This window comes from Ostrea edulis, chromosome 5 (assembly GCF_947568905.1).
Source record: "Ostrea edulis chromosome 5, xbOstEdul1.1, whole genome shotgun sequence".
Taxonomy (NCBI): domain Eukaryota; kingdom Metazoa; phylum Mollusca; class Bivalvia; order Ostreida; family Ostreidae; genus Ostrea; species Ostrea edulis.
Genome location: NC_079168.1, coordinates 53,975,984 through 54,001,229, shown reverse-complemented (window position 1 = coordinate 54,001,229; position 25,246 = coordinate 53,975,984). Strand labels below are relative to the sequence as shown.

Sequence of the window (25,246 nt, the reverse complement as noted above, 5' to 3'; positions counted from 1 at the left end):
TGCTCCAAAGACATAGGGGAAGTTCCACCTCTGTCTCAGCTCATCAAACATCTCTGGTGGCATTCGGATGAAGTTGTGGAAAGAGGCTTGGTCTTCAGCTCTGAGTTCAGCCATCAGCTTGTCATAAACACCAAACTGGGGTCGCCTTCCTATTCAGGGTCTCACCCAGCTCTTTCTCCCTCTCCTCTTCCTTTTCTTCTTGGACTCTGCCTTGGACATCTTGACCTGGTGCAATGCCAACTGCAGGAGGTTGTTGTGATGCATGAGAGCAGCAACAGCATACTGGTGTTTATCTTGGTCTGTCATTCTTCTGAGGTCTTCACTCTGTGAAAGTTCCAACAGAGCCTCTGCAAGCCCTTTATATATGGCAAGTGGCTGCCAAACCCTTCTGAACGCTACCAGTAGGTTACAGTCGCGTTACACAGATGCTGCAAAATCTAGGATCGCTGACAGACGTTAGGAAGACGTTGAAAGAGCGTTAAGAACGATCGGCGAACGCTCTCGAACGCTGCGAAACGTTGGCGACACGCTGGACAGACGTTCGATGGACGTTACACAGGCGTTACGCAAACGTTACCCAAGCGCTTGCTACGCGCTGGACACTCAACCCTGATGTGCGGCGTCCACCTAGCGTCCAGGGAACGTCCTGACTTTTGAGTAACATTCGAGTAACGCCCACCAACTTTCGTGTAATGTTCCTCTTACGTGTAAGTAGGGTTTTGATAGAACGTCGTTGATTTTTGTGCACACCCAAAATTATTTTTCACCCTCAGCGTTTGTCGACGTCCCTCGACGTTCCCCAACGTTTGCCGACGCTCGTCTAACTTTCTTGTAACTTGTTTCTAAAGTTCTCGACGTTCCTCTGCGTTTCGCAACACGTTACTCGAACGCTGGTGAGAGCGTCATAATGTGACAGGGCCTTTAGATAAAAATGAGATTAATCAGTGAATGAAATATGTGTCCAACGCGCAAATGATGTCTCTGCAGCAGTACAGGGCGGATCGCTGGGGCATGGGCAGTACGGGGCGGATCGCTGGGGTCTGGCGGGAAGATGTTATGTTTCCGCAGTCTGTTACGAACTATTCTTGAACTTATTTTCAGACCCAGAATTGTTCTAGTTGTATAACTTGAAGATTAAGATTGATTACGTAGATTAGCAAGCTGAATAAAATTATTTTACTGCATTATTTTAATGCCTCCAGGCTTGAAAAAATTTCGACTTTGAACTGACCTTGATGTAAAATAACAACAATAGACTCAACCAAACAGGAACTCAATCTATTTTGGGGATGGGGTGGGTTATTTGTTGGGGATGGGGTAGGTTGTTTGTTGGGGATGGGGTAGGTTGTTTGTTGGGGATGGGTCGGGTTATTTGTTGGGGATGGGGTGGGTTATTTGTTGGGGATGGGGTGGGTTATTTGTTGGGGATGGGGTGGGTTATTTGTTGTGGATGGGGTGGGTTATTTGTTGGGGATGGGGTGGGTTGTTATTTGTTGGGGATGGGGTGGGTTATTTGTTGGGGATGGGGTGGGTTGTTATTTGTTGGGGATGGGGTGGGTTATTTGTTGGGGATGGGGTAGGTTGTTTGTTGGGGATGGGGTAGGTTGTTTGTTGGGGATGGGTCGGGTTATTTGTTGGGGATGGGGTGGGTTGTTATTTGTTGGGGATGGGGTGGGTTGTTTGTTGGGGATGGGTCGGGTTGTTATTTTTTGGGGATGGGGTAGGTTGTTTGTTGGGGATGGGTCGGGTTGTTATTTTTGGGGGATGGGATGGGTTGTTTTAAGTCGGGAGGATGTGCATGTTATCAAACATGAGTGAAAAATTCTCGAGAGCGACGTTAAAAGATATACAATCAAATATTTATACATGCAAAGTATCACACCTCATCTCGTCTATTGATCACTAGAAAATGCGTTCTGCTTCAGCATCATATGTAATAAGGGATTGTATAATATCCTAACTTCATTGGGATGTGACATACAGTTGGCAAGCGATCAACTGTGCTATTATAACTTCTGAAATTATTGAAAATATTCAAAAGACTAGAAAGTTTTCATGTATATGCGCAGATGTTTTATCAGCTCCAAAAATACAAAGGTGGTACTATGAGAGGTTATTAACTAAACAAGCATTCTGTAAGTATTACGTACCAATACATGTTCCCTATCGGTCCCAAGTCAAGTCGTCTGCGTAATAGTCTGCGTGAATAATCATACGTCAACAATTATTTATGTACAAGAATAACCAGATCTATACAGTGAAAGCCATATATGACAGATTCAAATTCCATATTGTCAAAAGTAGTAAACAAGAGTACCGTAAACGGCACATGTACATCATACGCCCGTCGAACAGGGATGACAGAATTTCAGTGCAATATCTGTGTCCATAATGAGACTATTTCACCTACTTTAAGCCCTAAAGTAGGTCACGGTGCACCAATCCAGCAGAATTGCAAGCTGAATTTGTATTTCTCCGAGAGGAAGCTTGTGACTAAATTTCAGAGAAAAATATCTGTATCCGTAACGAAAAAATGTAAGGAAAACTGTTTGACCTACTTTTAGCCCTAAAGTACGTCATGGTTCACCAATCCAACTGAAATTACATGTACACTTCTTGAGAGAAAAATTGTGACCAAATTTCAACGCTGTACATATATTCGTTACAGAAAAAATCCGGAAAACATTACTTCGGACGGAAACGTGGACAAACCAATCCAGCTGAAAAACAAACTGAACTTGTATTCCTCCGAGAGGAATTTCAGGGCAATATCTATATCCGTAACAAAAAAGTCCGGAAAACTGTTTGATATACTTTTAGCCCTAAAGTAGGTCATAGTACACCAATCCAGCTGAAATACAAATACACTTTTACGCTTCCTGAGGGAGAAATTGTGAACAATTTCAACGCTGTGCATATTACATCTGTTACAGAAAAAAAGTCCGGAAAAGATTACCTCGGACGGACAGACAGACGAACTGACGGACGGAGTGCAAACCTATAGTCCTCTTCCAATCTAATTAAAATGAAATCCTTTTATCCGCTCACGTATATCGCTATCGCTACACAAGCGATAAACGTCAGCGGATCAAAGGATCTAATTTTAATTAGATTGGTCCTCTTCGGAACTAATAAAACGCAAAGAAAATTTTCAAGATGTATAAAGGGTAAGGCAAACATTGATCAGCATATTTAAAATTCACAAGAAAACTCCATTAATCTCCTGTTTAACGTAATGAGTGTAGAATCTATTTTGCGTTGCTTTTCACTCTCTGATTAAAAAACATCATGCATTGCTAATCAACTTTAAAACTGTCACGTATAATATACTTGTAGATGTCCTTGTGATAAGCACCTTTCTGTGAAACTATTAATCTTATACCGTTATACACAATGAAATTTGTGACAATCAATTTGCATTGGATTAAAATCCTCTACATCATGTAATTTGTAGGAAAATAATAAAAGAGTCTCTATAAAAATAGATCTCTCAACAAAGGTACGCATTACATTGTAGTTAATTTTTTTAAAAGGTTTATCTGAAATATATATATATATATATATATATATATATATATATATATATATATATATATATACATAGTGTATATTCTATATTCTATTTGTCAATTTATGATAAACCTGTATCACTGGATATTTGCAACAAATAATAACGGATTGGGTTCTTAATTAAGAACCGGAGGCGTAATTTTGAAACGTATATTTTGACAATTTAGTAATAAATTACCAAAAAATGCCACTTTTAATTAAATTTTTCTAGTCTGAAAAATGACTTTCTTTTCTTGCCTTAGAAATGGTGTACATCGCGTGGCATGTGACATTTGCCGGTGTATTGTACTCAGATGACCTATTGCTTTTGGCGTCAGTCGTGTGTTAATTTTAAAAGAACTACTCTTCCAGTTCTTTTCACATTTGGTACCAGGCATTTTTGGGACAAAAGGGACACAAATAATTATTGTAGATTTTAGGTCTTCTGCATCCCGAGACAACAACTCCCAAAAATTGACCATTTTTCAAAATTCTTTGATCTCTATATCCGCACATGTGTAAAAAAAAAACAAAAAAAAAAAAACAACACCACAACACAAAACAACTTGTAGAATTAGTATGTGTAAAAAATTTCAAAGAGTTGTGTAATTTGGGGAAATGTCTTTACTGTAAAACTATTCTTATATAGGATTCTCTGTCTATATAATCATTAATGTTTTAAAAGTACCATGCCATACCATTGTTTACCTGTACTTTAATTGTATACATGTACATGTTTGTCATAAGACGTACGCCCTGAGCACTAAGAATAACAAAAAGTGTAGAAGAAAAACTAATTGCACAGTCATATAGAGCAGGGAGGCCTTTACCAAAATTGTAAATTTCATGACCCCCTAGGTCCAGGACGGGGCCAAACTTGTCATGTTTATAATGTGTAAAACACTTAAATGAAATCTTTAACGCTATTGATACTAAATGAAATCTTTAACGCTATTGATACTAAATGAAATCTTAAACGCTATTGATACTAAATGAAATCTTTAACGCTATTGATACTAAATTGAATCTTTTTTGAAAGTTTAGAAGGAGCAACCGGCGAGATTATCTCGTTACTGTGCAAAAATAAACTCGTACCCGGCGAGATTATCTCGTCACTGTGCAAAAATAAACTCGTAAACGGCGAGATTATCTCGTCACTGTGCAAAAATAAACTCGTACCCGGCGAGATTATCTCGTTACTGTGCAAAAATAAACTCGAGCATGTACCCGGTAAAACTATCTCGTTACTGTGCAAAAATAAACGCGTATCCGGCGAAATTATATCTTTACAGTGCAAAAATAAACTCGTTCCCGGCGAGATTATATCGTTACTGTGCACTAAGAATAAATAAATAAAATAATAATGATAAATAAAAATATTTTTCAAATTGATAAACGATAAAAGAAAATTTTAAAAGATTTGAAAATATTGTCTTGTAAACCAATATGCAGTCTAATAAATTATTATGTGAAAGTGGTAAACAAAGATTTAAGCTAGCAAGAAAATGTAAAATATGGAAATATGGCTGTAGTGTTAGGGACATGATCAAACGAGTAGATGAAGCTCAGAATATGATAAAGGCCCTTATTCATCCTGGTGAAGAAATATCAGAATATGACTTCCCCCTACATTTTCATGCACTTGTACATGTGACACTAGTACACAGTGAAAAAGTTTTTTTTTTATTTGCAAATGCTTGCTGCATAATTCGATGCTGTTGAATTTACCATCATATCATCAGCATTCTATACATATACATCTACTGTACTTTGTTTAGATTGAACACATATTGGGTAGTAATGAAAGCTCCGGCTTATTCTATTTTAAGTCAACATTTTAAAAAAGCTTGGGTCAAAAAATGTTTTTTTTAAAACAATATGATAGAAATACATCGATACTCATAAATAAAGAATGAAAGTGTAAAGGTATTTTTAATTCATTAAAATATGTTTTGAAACCATATTAATGGACATATTTATGTATATATGTTAATAAAAGTCAACTAGGGATGACAGGACGTCACACATCGGCATTTGAAGCGATTAATTATGAATAAATGTTTTAAACATGCTAAACAACTTCTACAATTACTCATTAATTATTTTTCTTTATCATTAATTGCTGTTTGATTAATAGTATGCTAACTATGTTTTCTTTATGTAGAAAATATTCAACAACTGTTTGTTGATCTTCTCATAAGCTGTATTTTCTTACATTTGTTAAAATATATACATGTAGATAAATTCAGTTAAATTCACACACACACACACACACACACACACACACACACACACACACACACACACACACACACACACACACATGTATATACATATAAAGACACCAAAAAAATCGTCCACTTCTGCTTCATATTTAGATATTTTATTGAAAGTAGAAATTAACGGCAAACTAACAACACAACTTTATGACAAATGCAAGTAAGTAGGTATTGTCTTGAGATTTGTACTTACAAATATTAAATCAAAACACTGATGTGTATTTCGATGGCTCACATTGCTGTGGTACTCTGGCGACTATAATATACAGGTAATCTGTTCGATGGCTCACATTGCTGTGGTACTCTGGCGACTATAATATACAGGTAATCTGTTTTCTGCGTTGTCGGTCGTCCTTGTACGAGAAAAAAAGTTTTTACACCTGGGACCAACATATCCAAACTTCATATTCCTGAACATGATAATAACATTTGGGCATGTTCAATGGTATGATGAACAAACATTTCTCTATCAAATTTTGGGAAATTCATTCAGGAGTTCAGACACTACGATAGGACGCTATGGATCGTATACCTATCAATTAATAATACCCGTGGGGATCCGGGTTAGAATACAGTACCACTTGCTTGTTGTAAGAGGCGACTGAATGGGAGAATCATTCGGATGAGACTGTAAATATCGAGGCCCCGTGTTACAGCAGGTGTGGCACGATAAAGATCCCTCCTTGCTCAAAGGCCGTAAGCGCCGATCATAGGCCTAAATTTTGCAGCCCTTCACCGGCAATGGTGACGTCTCCATATGAGTGAAATATTCTCGAGAGGGACGTTAAACAATATACAATTAATCAATCAATCAATTAATAAAGTGTGCCAATAAACTCCGAAATGCTTGCTCCCGAGTTAGTGCTTAAACCTTTAATATTATTTCATATAAGAAGTGAAGTCCGTAATCTATGAGAGAATCTTACTTGATTAGTAAATATCGTGAAATCAATCTTAAAACCTACTTTCGTTTGCGATAAACTTCTCTGAAATAGCAAAAATGAGATTAAAGTGGTGGCGTTGACACGCTTTGACGGATCTAAGCCAGTTTGTTTTTAAATGACAACTTAAGATAATACGATATGAAGTAGATTCGTTGTTTATCAATGCTTTATTTCAATCTTACAGTAAAAATAAGTTTTGATAATTCTTGAATAAATAACATATGACCTTTTAATTCGTGATTTTGGCCTTGAATCAGCCTTATGGCATAATCATCTTATTCAACGAAAGACACTCTCTCCCGAGACCAACGATCTGACACATCGATAAATTATCAAATACGATATTCATCTGATATTATTCGATGTCCTTAATTTTGTCCGTGATTGTAAAAATTACTGGTACAACTTTTTATAATAATTTATTAACAGTAACTGATATGTACAAACACATGGATAAACCTAAAAAAAAATTATATTTTTGTTGAACATGTAATATGTCGAAAACTGTCCAATATGTCAGATATCGAATGGTCCGGGATTGTTCCGGGAAATTTGCGCCTTATAACTTTAAAGTTTACCGAAATTAGGTTGTACACTACCTGGTAATGTCCAAGAGATCAGGCCATTGCTTACCATATAACAGTTTTTCTATTTGACATTCATATAGTGCATTACGTTTTCGAATATTGCGTTTGACGTGAAAAAACCACGTGTACTGATATTCATAATTTTGCCCTCAAATTGTCGCACTGGACAAAATATACCTTTAAAAACACATTCGCAATAATGAGCTTCAATATTTGAAATTATGAACGACCATTCATTTCAACTATTTGGAATGAGGGATTACAATTGCATTCGTAAAATCATTATCTAATTTTCAATACGGAAAGAGATCATTTATGTTACATAAGGAACATTTCATTTGGAGCTCCAAGTGACTTCCTAATGATGAAGTTTTATTAACTGCATATGATGTTAATAGATATAACATATCTAATGCACACAATCATTAAAAATTCTTCTTAAATTCATACATTTGAATTAAAGATATTGGTCACCCATGTGTGCAACAATTCAAACACGCATTAAATTGCCCTTCCTCTATGCAGTATTATTTGTGTTTTCCTGTGCTTGCTCGGGGATTCATTTGGTACATTAAATATATCTTTAACACAGACAGATTGGGAATTAAAACAATAAAGTCATTGCCAAAATTTCATGGAGCCTGGGTCTACGTTTCTAGCGCCAAGGAATATAGGGCTAGACAATAAAGATAACCGCTACAGAACTCTAAAATACACATAATGTGCACGCATTTTATACAAAATTTGTTTGACTGCTATTCTTATATTTGATTATTACTGTAGAATTTGAATACCAGCAAATGTATATGCATGAAAATGCAAGTTAATTAGATTTCAAAAGTGCATGTCAGAAATGAAATGGTGAAGAAATCCTCAAGATGCCACCACGTGCGAATTATCTATGTACGTGTGCTAAAAATACAAACGCTCTATTATTGCAAATTTTGTTTTTATGCCTTTTTGCATTCTTTATAAATGTGCCCTTTACAGAATCAATTAAAATATACTATAGAAGAAACAATTATAACGATTCTATAATATTGAAACCAAATACGTGGTCACTCGCTTGGTATTTAAATGAATTTTAAACATTTGATATATGAATTTCCTGAATGAAATGTTAAATCCAAAAACAACATAGTTTCCCCCCATTTGAATTGGACACAATAGGTGAATCAAAGTAAAACAAAAAAGAAAAGACGCAAAATTTATGGAATAATATTGAGAAAAAATTCGTAAAGGAAGACGATTATAACTCTTTACAAAAACGGTTTAAACACGGTATGGTCTCACATACTATGTCACGGATATGACGAGAGGCCAAAACCTGTTATCAGAATGTGCCTTGTTTATCAACTTCGGTTTTCACAATTCAGATTCAGATTCTTTAGGACGTCTCCATATAAGTGAACAATTCTCCAGCGAGAAGTTAAGCAGGATACAACCAATCAATCACTCAGGTTCTTTATTTCCTTAAGCTATACAGCTCATCGGTTAAAAATACAAAATATTTACAAATATATACAAAAATGACACTTCTTATGAAAACTCTGTTGTGGTCGACGCTACTCGTCACGGACTGGAAAGTTATTCTGGCAGTCTCTCAATTCGAAAATACAGTAGATCCAGCTATAAAACAGGTGAAGAGACATACACAAATATTGAAACGCCACTAAACGGTAAATAAATTTTATGCAAAAGAAGGTATCGGTCGTCGCCATTTTCATCTCAATACTAGGGCTTTTAAAGACTTACTCAGCAATATACATGTAGTGATGACGTCATTAACTAATTCAATGCATTATTCTCAGGGGCTATTATGACCTCTATGTAACTTGATACAATCTTCGAATGTCTGTGATTAGTAAATGTGGTCAGCTAGCTAACAAGTTTTCTACTTTTGGTACTCATTGTAGTCCCAGATGTCACCCATGAGTCCCAGGCCTCAGTGATGTAGTCGCCAAAGACAACCAATTACTTCTTTCCAAGGGGTACGGACTGGCTGACCTACAAAAGCGAACACCTGTTACAGAATTCACCTTATTCCGACTTGCGTCAATTACCAAGGCGGTGTCTGCAAAATTACTGGCTAAACAACTAGATGAAGTTCTAAGTATTTATTTACAAAACGTGAATTGACATTTACCTTTGCTTATTTAATAATAAGTGCATCTCTTTATTACTAATGAAAGACTTTGTGTAAGTTCGCGTACTGGTTCTCATAAATATGTTAATGCTGTTGCTCTGTATCGTTTGCAAGTATTAATCCGATCTCCGTTTGATGTCTGAAACCTCTTTGTCTCTTTGAAACAAACAAATTGAAAACTCCTGCAAATTTTGTCAATATTGTCGCGAATTCCATTAATATCATTTACCGTCATTTTGTGGTTCTCTATACACATAATTAAACATAAATTTTTTAAAATAATTTTGTTGATATGGAGTACAATTTCTCAATTTCACTCACCAGGATTTGACAAATACAGATGACAGAAATAACTCTTCAGAGCCCCTTATAAAACAGATGGTGTCATACTCTATCAATTCAAAGATGACTTTCCCATTATATGACAACATTTATGCATAATTCATGCTTGTAATAGAACATCTGACATGTGCGTTTGCTCCCTGGTTTATTTCAGCGGTATTACTATTACTTTGCACATATATTGCAGCTGATCAGAACCGAGAATGTCAACATCCGGGACATTTTGTCACATGCACTCGCCATTTCTAAACACGATTTCCTTCGGTTGAATCCAAAACTCAACAGAGCCAATTTTCCAAGGCAAGCTATAATCAATAATTTAAAACATTTTCATCATATGTACGTACCATATCATCATATGGATGCATAGTTCAAAGGATTATGATTGGCTGAGATCAAACAATGTAGGAAGTGCCTTTGAGATGAAGAGTACATTTGATTTTCAATATCGGGCAAAAATGAATCGTGAATTCTCAAATTGGCAAGATTGATTATTAATTTTTGGTTTCCGAATGAATATCCGTGCCTCTAATGTAAAACTTATACGGTACCAATTTTGAGGCACCAGATGCGCATTTCGACAAATAATGTCTCTTCAGTGATGCTCAACCGAAATGTTTGAAATCCGAAATAACTATGAAGTTAATCCCTTCTGACTAGGTCTTACACCAGTCACACCTTATATACCAGTCACACCTTATATACCAGTCACACCTTATATACTGAGCTCGTTGAGTAATTTTTAGAACACTATCAATTAAACAAATAAATACATGATGTACATATTGGGTCTGTCGTTTTGTAGTCTTCAATCTTGAGTCGATTTATCATAACAGCAATATTAACATAATTCTGTGTACCTTCTTTCTAGTGTTTTGAAACATCTGAAATCTATTTATCCTTTCCGAGAGACATACACGTACTCAAATATTGCCTTTGGTCTTTCTACAACGATTTCCGAAAAAATAGGCGGAAAACCATGGGAAGATCTGGTTCGACCGGAACTATTACACCCCTAGGAATGCATAACTCTTCGTTCATTTCACTAAGAGCGGGTATTACGTAGCAAAAGGGTATATCGATAACGTGGCCAAATCGTCGACTATTTTCCCCTTTCTAATGTTTAAGAGTAAGTGGAATATATCATAATATACAAAATATCATTTATGTCTGTGTATATCACAAATTATCTATTTTTATTACTTTGCATTATTCAATAAATTACATGTTACATATCATATTTATCATGATAATTTGCATTATACCATGGCATAATATATCACAATTTCATTATAATAATATGCTGTGTAACATAATTTACATGCTAGCTGTAGTATAATGATTACACCATACCATAATGGATGGATAATATTTATTATGATAACAACATTGTTATGATAATTTACATTAATTTATTTGAATGAAACGCTTTACAGTTAATTATCTTCATTGCTATTTTGTAGCTCTGTACTTTCACAAATTACTCCGAATTGTGATTATATTCAGTATTACGATTTTGTTATATTGTCACATTGAACGTTACCAATAAAATTGATTCTATATAGCTCCTCATAGAAAATATGCAATTCAATAGGCTTGATGATCACAGTACTCACGATATGGCTAAATGGATGAAATTTCATCTAAGTGGCGGATTAAACGGACACGGTCATCGTATCATATCATTAGCAACGCTGAGGTCAACAAATAAGGCCAGAAATTCCATATGAACCACTGGAATCAGCAAATATTTTTCTAAAACCAATGTTCCTCACACCACAAGAGAAGACAACTATGCACTTGGGTGGAGAAATGGACACTACAGAGGTATCAAAATTGTAATTCCTTTGCAGTCCACCCACTGCTGTTTTGGCAAAGCCCCTCCCCCAATTAAATTCTGTAGCATCTATGCTATTTTGAATATATTACCTACTTTAGGAAACAACCTTTTAGTTTTGTAAATGTAAATCTTTGATATTTGATCAAAGAAATTGAACATTGATGTTGGTTTTCTTTCACGTCAGTACACTGCACTGCACGAGATTGATTGTATATTGTTTTACGTCCCTCTCGAGAATTTCTTTTCTCACCCATATGGAAGTGTTACCATTGTCGGTGAAGGGGCGTAACATTTTGGCCTATGGTCAGTGCTTACGGCCTTTGATCAGGGAGGGATACATCGGTTTTCAAGGTATCGTCCGAAGGGCTGTCCCCATTTAGTCGTAAGGGGTTTTGAGGACCTATTCTAACCCGGATCCCCACGGGACACACTACGCGAGAAGAACGTTTACAATAGCCCAACAAATGAAATAATAGACGAAGTAAATATACAGCACATAAACAAATTGAAGTAGCATTTTGACCCTATAATTAATCCTACACCGCACAGGAACTATTCTAGGATTCTCGCCATTGATAAACCTCATACCGGATATGACCATAAGAATATTCACAAGAATGAATGAACAAGATTCAGACTTCATATACAGAACTCTTCTACACAACTACTTGGCAGATGTCGCGTTGGAAGAGAAAGCATGGCTCAATTCTAGTACTATATGTTCTTTTCCAGAGTCTTGGTTCTCGTTAACTTCAAAAACATCGTATCCAATCAATAAATCTAACAAATGGTTTAGGTCACCTTCGCAATATGTCGGGCATTATCAAAACAAGCATACGAAGATTTGCATATTTTTCAAAACTCTTCCACTGGGTTCATAGACAGAATTGCCACTTGGAACTTGTATCCCAAACATTCTCACAGTCAGTTTACTACGGGGGGGGATATGGAATTCTGCAACATTTGTCCCTGTACAATCTTAACTGCATCGTGTCGTCAAGGCTCCCACAATGGCGTTTCAATTACCAGTGTTGAAGTCACCAGTTTTGAACTCAACAACCCTCTTATTTTCAACAAATTGTGCGGTTCCCTCAAACATTATTTTTGGAAAGAAAAAATCAGAAATGTTAACAAAGATTGTCATGATTAACTTCAGTTGTGGATTGGAGACCTGAGTGTTACGGGTCTGAGTCGTATAAAAGGGTAGCAACTGTTAATACATTTGTCAAAAGTTCAGTATTAGAAGTAAATATTGCGAGTCTTTTGGATGATGTCCCGTGTCACAGTAGGCGTCAAAGGACACAGAGCTTCTAAAGAATAGAACAAACTTTGTGACATTACATCTATTCATATAGCCGAAGACCTCAATTTGTGTATGCAAAAGATCCCCCAAAACAAGCAGATTAGTAAACCTACCTGTAGTTCCTAATGCCTACTGAAGCATGATAATTTAAAATGACTACCATTATTGTTGTTGGCAATATAATTATGCATGTGCATTTTAGATTTGCCGTGATTACGACACCTTTACTTCTCTAGATACGAAATTCTTTTCTGCTATAGTTAGCTATCTATATTGATTTGAAATTTCTGAATTAATTTTCCCATATTAAAGAAACCCCAGTTACCAACATAAATCAGATCGAACATACTATGTATTAGACCCAAAAGATATCCTTTCAGTTTTCTTGTATCACGATCAGTCTCTCAGACAATGTTACTTTTAAACCAATTGTAACCATAGCAAAGCAAACACAAAGAAGCAACAGTTTTATATTGAAGATGACTATGTTATAAACCAAGTGACTGGGAGACCTAGATAATATCGCATAGCTCTTATCCTTAGACGAATTTGACTCCAATATTTTGGCACACTGGTTTTCCCTATAATAGCTCTAAAACTTCATTGTTATTTCGGATTTGAAACATTTCGGTTGAGCATCACTGAAGAGAGGTGGAATGGGTTCCCGGTTCGCGATTTATCTGTGAACAAAGGTGCATTTCACTGGAGATTGAAAATTAGATCTGGGAAGATTTGGCTGAAATTAACGGTCCCTGAACGCATTTGTAGACACAACCTACGCTTGCGCGCGCAGTGTTGAAATTCATTACATGACTAGATGTTTGGAGACAAAAATTAAAATCATTGACAAATTTGAATAACAATATTACATTATTTTGTTTGAAACTTTGGTGTCTTCTTTTTAGAGTTGAACAGATGTGTTTTACTAGCTCCCAGTTCAAGCAAGTGTAATGTCATAGTCAATATTATTCAAAATGATCAGAATCATCTAATAGAGTCCATGTTAATTTTGAGTTTGCTGAGTCCCCTCCTTCAAATTTCAATTTAATCTGTGGAGGTTACTGAATTCTAACTCTGAAGTACATGTGCAGAATGTTTCAGGAGTGCAGACCTAAACTTGTGCGTAACAACCAAGGAATATAGTTCTTCCAAACTTATTACATAAGACTATTGCTTCTTTTATAATAACCCAGATCCACCATAATGTGACGGCGCATTCCCCGTATACAGTATCAGTACTGAAAATTAAACGTTTGTGAAACTGCGGGGATTCAGCGCATACACAAACGTCAGGATATTTATCTTCCATATTTTCCTTGACAAAGCATTCAATCCACATGCGTTGAAAGGGTACATCCATCAACCGGAACGCTTTTATTTAAGGAAAGAGGCGTAGATACAAGGAATGGAATAATATCACGAGGAAGTGATAAAAAAAACCCACAATAATCTAAATCTAAAATACATCCCAATTTTACTTGGTGCTTGTTGGTATTGTTGGAATAAACTGTCTTCTAATTTCGTATTATAGATATGAAACCTGCTCTTGGAGATTATGAATGTTTGCTTTATACTAAAAGTCATTTTCAGAAATCTAGATGAAAATTATCTCGATAAATGTCACTTATTTTACAATAATGAAAACTAATTCTACAGTCTGGATCTAATAGCGATTTATAAAGTTATACACTACCACAATATATTTGTCTTGAATTGACTTGGGTTCACTGAAAAATAGAAAAGGGAAATATTGTAGATTGAAGCGGTATGTTTTTTTTAAAAACAACATCTGTAGGCTAATTACAAGGTGTGGCCAGGTAAAGAAGAAAATTATTCGTTTGTGAAATTTTACCAGAGTCGCTCTGCCTGTCCAAAATCATGACATACGGGAATAATTAATTTGTTAGAGTCATTCGCCATTGCATAATCTACGACGAATTAATTAAAAAGTCGTATAAAACCGTAAGAATGGTACACTCGCGCATTACTTTAAGAAAAAATGTCCACAAGAAATGTCCTGTGCTCTCTGTTTGTGTTGTGTTGTGTTGTTTTCACCTGTCATGGCACCATCGAAGACGAAATAAGAACGACGATTCAAAATGCGTATTTGGATTGTAGACTTGACAGGAACCCAGGAATGGTAGTGTCAGTGGTGAAGGACGGCCAAAATGTCCTTAGCGAGGCTTACGGTATCAAGGACAAAATATCTCAAGAACCCGTCACCACGGATACTCTTTTTGGACTGGGAGGAATTTCTTCACTTTTCGCAAATATTCTAATTGCCAAAAAAAGTGCAGAATACACTGAGTATAAGTACGTATCTGAAGTTTTGATTTTAATGTCATGTTTCACCTATTCTTTGTCGGTAACTAAATCTCTGAGGTCAAGGTAACATATTTTATAAATTCATGTAAACAGGCTTTTCATGAACAATAACTATTGAAGCAATTCATGCCTGTCTGACTTGTTTCATACGAATTGTTGGGCCGTTATTGGCACACTGATTCTGACTACGTATTATTCCCAATACCTGATCAGGATATACATGTAGGGCCCATAGAGTTTGAGCGTTCAACAGGGGATGCTTACTCCTCCTAGGCACTTGATATCTGCCCAATTCTCTATTTTCTTTGGGAAGTTATGAAATTGATCACTGTTCGTTATCTTCACCGTTTCTCTCTACCTGAATTTAACTTCTGCTACCTGAAAAATGTTGTTTCGACGATAATCGATACTTGCAAAAACAACTAGAAGCAGAACATTGACGAAACCGGCGTCCTCCGCTTCACGGATTGATTGATTTTTTACGCCGTTTTGGCATCGGACGGTGAAGTGTGGCTTTACATTCTGAATGAACCGGACTGCTGCATGTATGTCAATGTTTGCAGGGTATTAAAGAAAGTCGTTTTGGCAATATTTAAGCCATTTTACGGCGGTGGTCTAGATGTGGGTGTTGCTAAAACGCGGAATAGAAGACGGAAGGGAAGGGAAAACGGAACAGAATTCAAGAATTAAAATGATTAATGTAGCTAAGAGAACAGCAAAAAAATCGGAAGTAAATACTTTATTATGATTGAAATCAAAATTTTGGAAATTTGTTTACAAGCGGTAAAACAATTTTATCTTAAAATTCTGCATCATAAATTGATTTTAAAAGCGAAGTTAAACGTTTATTCAATGGATAGGCATTTAACAAGCGTTTTACAAGAATTTTGAAATGTCGGCATGACAGATGTGTTAGCGAGCAGCGACACCCATGGGTAGAGAACGGAAAGAACACACCACGTACTTTATACCCCTCACCCCACTGGTAAAATGTCATTCCCGCACATTTACATGTAAATTTACACGTAACACTGTGTACATGTATGTGTGTACTTAAAACAGGGAGTTTGGGATATATATAACAACAACATGCTCTTAGTAAGTCAGCAAGTTAAACATCTGGTGTTTAATATATTATATTTTTTAACTAACAAAGACTTTGTGACTGCAGCACTCCAATCCTTAATGGGAGGACTTCTAGCAGCTTATTTCGAAACTAAATACTTGATATTAATATTTAGATTAATAATGAGATGACCTTTTAATTCCATTCAAGCATAAATTGTCTGTTAGCCTTTTAGCTATTTCATATCCGTTAATTCCTCATACAGTGGATCGTAAACTTCACCTTAGTTTTCATTGGTTCTGTTTCAATCTTTTTTCCCAGCTGCATCTCTTCAGTTTCCACACTAATCCGCAGGATATTGGTAAATGTACGAACTTTCACATAAATTCATCCCAAATGAGACAAACCTTTAAATACACACCGGACTCGTTCGCTTTATAATTTAATGTGACACATAAATACTGGCTGGGATAAGACTTCATTTCTAGTCGTCTCTATTTTGAAATTATGTAACGCAGATTTTGTGATATTACATGTTCTTGCATAATCTTATCCCAGCCTTTACCTTGTTTTCAAGTCATTTGTTCAAGAATAAATGACCAAACCTCACTCTAATTTCATGTTGTCTGTTGTATAGAAGTTCATCTGATAGGAAGATGCAAAAACAAGCTGCGTCAAAGTCAGATAGCTCAAGTTTTCAAATAGTTATGGATAGAAATACATACATGTACATGTATTATACCAGGTGTAGAACTAAATTACGAATGAAAGCAAGTTATGTTTATGGAAGTTTGTTGAAAAAATGGGGGTTTGGGGGGGGGGGGGTATTCATTGGATATAAAATTTGAAAGTAAAGTCTTTTTCAGTATGATTATTTTTCTTTTCTTTTTTAATATTTTTCTTGGCAAGTTATGATTTTAAATTACATATTCATTGGCATGAAGTATATGAAACGGTAGAATCTGTTGATAATTTCTCGTTCGCTTTGTAATTTCTGCTTCCGTCGTTCCTGACAAACCTTTTATTTTGCAAATTGCTGACCTCCTCATAACATTGTTGCATACAATATTTTCCGTTCCGTGTTTTAGCAACACCCTCTAGAGGTAGAGCGTTAGTCCTGCATGAGGAAGGTCGGGGCACAGACACCTGAAGTATGGATATTACTACCCCCCGCCCCTTTTCATAATTTTTTTTGGTAGCAATAATTTCTCTGAAATGTATGAATTCCCAGTCTATCTCATCCCTCTTTCGATTCATGTAATCATTTCACGCTTTTTGTAAGCTTTAGAGATTGGCCTTCTACCGGTATAAAATGAACAAGGTAAGAAACAAAAATTTGTAAACAAACAGGGGGTCCCCGTTTCGGGGCACATTTTCCCAGTAATTACAGCGTTACCTAAGGAATTTTGGCGAGCGGCAGGTCGGGGAGATGTCAAACTACAAGTCTCTTCAACTCAAAACCCATTTCATCTCTTATATTTGACACAATCTTGCGTGCATTAATCGGACAGGGCTTCATCTTTTCCACTGGCAGCCAAAAAGGAGGTCACAGAGTACGAATTTATAACGTGTCGTGTGATTGGTCCGCGAATAATCCCGAGACCCTTCGGATGAAGCAATGTCTTTGCGAACCAATCACACGACGCGTATAACAAATTTGTACTATGTGACGTCCTTTTGGCTGCCAGCAAAAACAAAATTATGAAAGGGGGGGGGGGTAGTAATAATCCATACTTCAGGTGCCTGTGGTCGGGGTTCGAATCCCGGCCGCGTCAGACCTAAGACGTTGAATCTAGTTCCAAACGCTCGGCATCAGATGTGAATGTCACGGGTCCTCGGAGATACCCTTAAACACGGATGTTCCGTGTCACAGTAGGTGTGGCACGCTAAACAATCCCTCACTGCTCATTGGCCGAGCATAGGCCTCAATTTGAAGCCCTTCACTGGTATTGGTGACGTCTTCTCGAGAGGGACCTTAAACAAGATGCAATCAATCAATAAAGCTATCTTATCTAACTATCTTTATCTATCTATCTATCTTCTGAACAAAATTCATAATTAAGCAAAGGACATATTAATTAACGTTGGTAAGAAGTAAGAACTGCTGGTTAACCTGCGCCATTAACAATACTCATAGTAAGGATGCAGTGGTGAAAAATTAAATTTAATTGATTCAGGAGAAGTTCCGAGTCTTAATGCGACTTTCATATTTACGATAGGAACATATAAAAAAGTACCTGAATATCATGATGTGAAAATCATTTACACATTATCAAGCAAAAGACTTCTATGTAGTTATATTTCTTATAGAATTATTCATTAAACGAAAACAAGCTTATATTTTGGAGCAGGATGTCAAGTACAGCTCCACAGTCATACTTTGTTTATTCATTAAGTGCTTATGAATGCATTTGTTATCATTTAGCATCGACGAGGACACAACCCTGAACAGTCTATTCGGGAATAAGAAGCTTTTTAGGAGGTCCAAGTTACGTTCAAAATACGCTACCACACTAGATATAATGTCACATCGCCTTGGTATCAAAAATACCCCTTACCTCTTCCTGGACGACTCTATAACCCGTGGCGGCCCTGTTCTGGAGTAAGTTTGGGTGTATACTTGATTGACATTGTTGCTTGTTTCTTAACACAAAACTATCTCTTCGTTCACATTTTATATTAAAGATTTATGATGCTTTTTCATACCCAGGCTGTGTTTTACTTTTTGTAAACGAATATATTTTGTGCTTAATATTTTGCATTAACCATCAAGAAAAAGCATTTAATGATATGTACCATGTAAATTATATACAGTTTATTGGATAGCTAATGCTTAACTTAAATATGTGTAAATGCATGTAACAAGATTCTAACCATTTTTTGGCCAGACGAATTCAAAATATGAGACCAAAGGGACGTTTCAGGGACAGTTTTTACTACAATGAATTTGTGTCCTCCGTTCTGACCACTATCGGCGAGAGGCTTGGTGCCAACAACTGGGAGCATCTCATTGAAAACGAAATTTTCTATCCTCTTGGAATGTCCAACTCTGAGTTCTTCACTACAGTTGCTCCTGCTATGGTAAACATCGCCAAGGGCTACAAAGATGACGAGAACAGTCTGTATCCAGTTCCATATGAATTTTTAAAGTAAGAACTCTTTCTTTAAAAACTATTCATTTGAGTTTTAACTCTTTTCGTAACTACACTGGTCTATGGCCCGTTTAATACAGTATACACAATTTATAGTTTCTATGCATATTTCGTTCATTGTTGTTCGATTTTCGATCCCGACGACACGTCTAAACTTAAGACGTTTAACATAGGTTATAACTGTTCCTTCGTCAAAACGCCCACCATTAGTAGTGAAAATTACAAGTCTTTCGGATATAATTTTACAATGGAAGTCTCGTGTCACGGTAAGCACTGAAACTGTGTCACAGTGGGCGTAGGAATGATGAAGAAATCTCACTGACACGGCGCTTGGTGTTAGGCATAGGTCAAAATTTGTGGCACTTCACTTTAAGTTGTTGACGTTTTTTAGTAAGTGAAAACTTCTCGAATGAGACTTAAAATCCCATATACAGAAACAAAATACTAACTAAATGAACTATACTGTAATGTATTTGTCGTAAGGAAATGGACAAGACTGTGCAGCACCTCATGCGTGATCAGTAGTGCAAACGACATGGCCAAATTCATGAACTACCTGCTAGGAAATGGTACAATACCCGGATCAAACGAAACGATGTTGAACAAGAGGGATCAGGAAAATTTGTTCGATGCCCACAATCGCCTGAAAGACCCCAGCGTTGAGGATTACTTCCTTGCTCCTAAAGTACCTGTATCGCGAACACATTGCTCATACGCCATGGGAATAAAGAAAGGAATGTATAATAGTGAGTAGCAATTCCAACACATTTTGTTATCCAATGAAAATCTATTGAAAAATATAATGTTTGGTAGGTCTTTAATATAAGTATGGCTTTCGGTCTAAAAATTCCCAATGTGCAATTAGATGTAATGCTAATCAAAGTACTGAGTAACGCTAAACGTGTGGATTCTAATATTTACATCAAATGTCGCCTTACTCTCTGAAAACATGAAGGTGTAATACTGATATTTAATCTAATAACTTACAAATTGAAAATTCATCCAAAATGTTGATGAGAAAGAGAACAAATAAGTGCAAGATCATATACATTTACTGCAATCAGTACATTTCACAACAGAGTGAATTATTTGAAAAGATAACGGTTTTTTTTTTGTAATATAGACAATGCAAATAATTTGCTCAAATGTAACCACCGGCACTAGAATCAACTAATGCCAATAAGCGCATTGGCAGTCTGAAAAATTATCAATCAACAAGGGAATGATTTTTATGCGAAACTGGAGAAACAAAGTAAAACTTGCGGTCTAATGTGTACTACATGGAAAGAAACATTATTCTATCACTATATTCAAAATTCCATTGTGCCAAGAACGGCCTAACAATCGGTATGAAACACATCAAACAGCATTTGACCCAAATATATGTTATATTGGTAAACTAAATCATTATAACGACGAAAGAAGTTTTGAAATGCTGACTTTAAATGAGACAGCTGAAACCCCTGTAATATCAACTTGTTTCTCAGTAGCCTGCCTACATTCAACTGATCATATGCAGAAGAAGCTCTTGCGGATCGAATAAGTTGAGAGATATAATCACCAAATACAGATGATAATGGAATATTGCTACATAGATATGGGAAGTTGACGATGGTGAATATGTAAACATCTCGTTTGTCATAAAGTTGAGTTGTTAATTGGCCGTTAATATCCATTTTCAATAAAACATACAACTACGAAGCAGATGTGGCGGACTCCGTGGTGTCTTTTATATCGAATAGACATATGAATGATTATTGTTTAGAGATCATCGATATATCTAAATGTCGAGTTGAAGGCCACAGCAACAGATTTTTTATTCTCATGTAAAAGCTTTTGAATAAACTCTGCTTAATAAGAATATAAAAACAGGTCAACTAACAGAGAAACACAATTCATGCCGATATGAAATCCAATTCCAAGTGTTGGAAGACCGGATCACAAAAGACTACGAAGACATTGTCAATGAGGAACTCCAGTATATTTTTCATTTCAACTTTAGAGTACTTGTGCACGGAATCAGAGTGCTGTTAAACAAAATAATGTTGGGATGATTGATCACTAGATACGAATATTTCCTTTTTCCATTTTTACTGAAGAATCAATTGTCTATGATGTCATAAAGTCTAGTCTTTAATTTATGGTGTGGAATGGTCGTGTAAAGTGTTGAAAAGTCATACGTTTTGATGTTGTTGATTTGAGAAAGGTTTTGAATTTCAAATTTACTAAAAGTTCTTTAGATATTTTAAGAATCCATATTTGATATATGTTGTGGCACAGTACGTTTGGTGTTTCTCATTCACAGCTGTTAATATTTTGTGAGGAGAAAAAAAGGGCTTTGTAAAACATTTACTCGATCCATCATTGTATCTTTCTTTGTGAGGGTTTTTGTGAAGTTTAGGATTCCAGTATATTCATATTCATCCATTCCATTTACTGGGATATTAAATGCGTCTAAAACTGAAGCAAACTTTTAAAGAATTTCATCTTTTGAAGGGGCAGTCGGAGTATAAGTAGGGTTACCAATATGGAATTAATGCCAAGGTCGTATAAATAACAGTTGTAATAATGAGCCTTACAAACGAAAACAATGTTGTTATACTCTTTGTTAGCTGGAACCAAAACATATTTCTCATCTAACCTATATATATATATATATATATATATATATATATAATATATAAATTTATTAATATTATTTAGGATTTGGCAAGCAGAAGAAACATGAACTTTTTTGGGGCACTTTCATACCTTGTTTGATATTTAAGAAAATATTACATAAAACCCTTCCATAGAAAGAATACGCTGTAAAAAGTGCAGGAAAATTGCAATTTTCTGTCTACAGTTCTTACGTTTTCTCGATCGTAATGTAAATGCAGAACTACAAACTTGCTGTCAGTCGTGAGTATGACTCTCTCCTTGAATGAAATCATTCGAAGATCAAGAAGTAATACACAAACCGAATTTAAAAAGAAGAGAAAAAAATACAACACATGAATCAACAAAAACATTATCCTTATGACGGTGATACATGATGTACGAATTATGATTCAAAATGCGGAGAAAATATATGCATAATTATGTATTTAACTTTGCACACACTAAATGGTTTCCTTTTATTTCAGACAAAAGGATTCTCGAAGTGGCAGATGATTTGCATGGATACAATACAATTATGACATTGTTCCCCGACTACAATCTAGGTATATTCATTGCTATGACTGGAGAGGACAAAGACGACCTCTTCCGAACTACCCTCAGCAGCTACATTACTGACATGTACCTTGGAGATCAGACATGGTTGAACTCCACAACTATGTGCACCTTTCCTGCCCCTTTCATGCCTGCCCTGACACAAGATACCCCCAAAGTACATCCAGAGGTCGCTCTTGGCAGACTTTATGAAGAATTTGTAGGCAACTACACAAACAAAATTTACGGTACAGCAGAGATCGTGTTTGAAAACGGACACTTAGGACTGAAGTATGGATACGCAACTTTTGTTCTGAAGAGAGAAAAGACAACATCTCTCAAATTTAACATGTTCCCATCTGGACTTATTGAACACATGTTTTCGGTGGATGATTTGAGATTTAAAGAGAGAAAGGGTTCATCAGATATAGAGTCCTTCAGAGTAGACAAGTTTGACGATGCTGTTTTTAAGAAAGTACTTCCGCCTACTACCACAACCTCAACAACTACAACAACTACAACAACTACAACAACAACACAGCCGCCGCCGCCGCCACCACCACCGGCACCACCAGCAGCTTTAAATGAACAACCGGCTGGTGGAATAGCAATACCACTTCAGGGATAATTAAAATGATTTTGTTACTTGTTTTTATTTCTTCATCCGAATAAATCACATTTTACGATAAAATTCATTCTAAAGTATCATATATTTGGGGGGGGGGGATTTGAGATAGTGTGTTTTCTACATTTGCATTCATTATAAACACAGAACATTGAAATGCGTGTGTTTGACCTATCTCATATTTACACACGCTAATTTGTGGGGGGAAAAGGCCAGGGGCCATAACACTCACCTGAGTCACTTTGCTCATACACAAATGCTCATAATTTGATACACCAATAGTATAAAATTTGAAACAACATTGTAGGACCTTCATGGTGCCATGGAACATAAATCAATCTTTCATATACAATGTACATTACACGAAGAACCTCGTGATTTGACAAACTATCTATGGGGTTCTTGCGAAGATTTTTGATTTAAAAAAAATTCCTCTCTGTTCCCATGCTTGACAGAAATCACTAATGTGGTGCAGGAAGCGGTGGTTAGAATTAAACAAAACTGAATCTATGCTACATGTACAAAAGAATTTTATATATATATATATATATATATATATATATATATATATATATATATATATATATATATATATATTATATATATATATATATATATAAACATGTATCTTTCTATTTTAAGCCTTAAACTCCAATTCTGGTTCTACCTTGTCAAAGCAAGATTCAATCCGTGTCATGGCTATATCTTAGCCATACAGATATTGGTTTTAACTAAGTCGAATCTTTAGTATATAAGGAAGCTTTCATCGAAGAATTGAACTGTATGATAAAGACGTTCTTAAAGAGGCATGGACAGGATTCGAGGTGATAATTTTCAAATTTTGTTTTTCTATTTTTAATGTTTAGAATCCTTAACTAGAGTGTTTCTAATGGTGAGCAAAAATTTGAATGTCAGTTTTCGGGGTACAGTGTACATGGGAGATACAGAGCTCACAATTATTTGCTATGTAAGCAAGGCTAGTGCCATACTTATGTTTACATAGGTTAAATATATTAATAAAAGTTTTGTTTAAAGCAGATTGTTTTCTATTTGCAATTTAATTCTGAACACAATTGATTAGTTTCTAGTGTTTGGCACATCTTATTTTATTTTAAACATGCTATTTTCTATTAAGCACTTTATATGTAAACGAAAGCATGTCACGAGCCTTGTTTACTGAACACATAATTGTACATGTAAGTGCTGCTGTATCTCACTTGTGACTCAAGTGATATTCAAATTTTGTTTGACTATTAGAATACCTTAATTAAGCATTCTAAACCTTAAGAATGGAAAATTAAAATTTTCAGCTTAGATCGTGTCCATGCCTGTTTAAGAAGGCATGTTAAAAACCCCGTTATTACACACTTACCTCATCCCTGCAAAGGAATAGACACCTTCATTTAATGAAATTGTAATCCCCTTCTGCCAAGGATACTCTGAGACTAGTTAATTTCAAAATGGCCTAGTATTTCTTGAGAAGTTGAAAATGAGAAAAATTAACAAAAGACACGCGGACGGTTAAAAAGACGGTTACAACCTACGTTAAAAGTATGCATTGTGTGTCAATTTTCAGACCAGCTCTATGCTGCTTAGTTTTCTTTCAAAGTCCGTCCAAAACAACAAACAATTATATTTACCCATAATGAAATTATATTCAAAGTTGGCTTGTATGATTTTGTCATTTAATTGGTTATCGATCCAATAAAACTTCCAGTATATTGCTCCAATTCATTGGAACTGGACGTGGGGGAGTCTAGAGGAGGATAACAGCGTGTGGAGTCTCTTGTTACGTACTACAGTCACTATACCTTGTAATAAATCCTAGTACAGTGACGTCAGGGTAGATATTTTGCTTTCGGTTATTATGAAACTATGCCGTATTGTGTTACGCAT

General features: G+C 35.8%; 1 protein-coding gene and 1 pseudogene across 1 annotated transcript; both read left to right on the top strand.

Moving 5' to 3' along the window:
* Nucleotides 1–975: 975 nt before the first annotated feature.
* LOC125651122 (uncharacterized) lies at nt 976–12,837 on the top strand (annotated as a pseudogene).
* Nucleotides 12,838–14,962: 2,125 nt separating this feature from the next.
* LOC125650686 (beta-lactamase-like protein 4) lies at nt 14,963–23,416 on the top strand. Its single transcript, XM_048879165.2, has 5 exons — nt 14,963–15,303; nt 18,807–18,983; nt 19,270–19,530; nt 20,017–20,279; nt 22,659–23,416. The coding sequence occupies exons 1-5, from the start codon at nt 14,990–14,992 to the stop codon at nt 23,351–23,353; spliced, it is 1,710 nt and encodes a 569-aa protein (XP_048735122.1). The 5' UTR covers nt 14,963–14,989; the 3' UTR covers nt 23,354–23,416.
* The last annotated feature ends 1,830 nt before the right edge of the window (nt 23,417–25,246 follow it).

Coding starts and splice junctions, on each gene's coding strand:
- LOC125650686 (XM_048879165.2), top strand. CDS start 14,990: ATGTCCACAAGAAATGTCCTGTGCTCTCTGTTTGTGTTGTGTTGTGTT. Junction 18,984..19,269: donor CGTGGCGGCCCTGTTCTGGA/GTAAGTTTGGGT, acceptor TTTTTTGGCCAG/ACGAATTCAAAATATGAGAC. Junction 19,531..20,016: donor GTTCCATATGAATTTTTAAA/GTAAGAACTCTT, acceptor ATTTGTCGTAAG/GAAATGGACAAGACTGTGCA.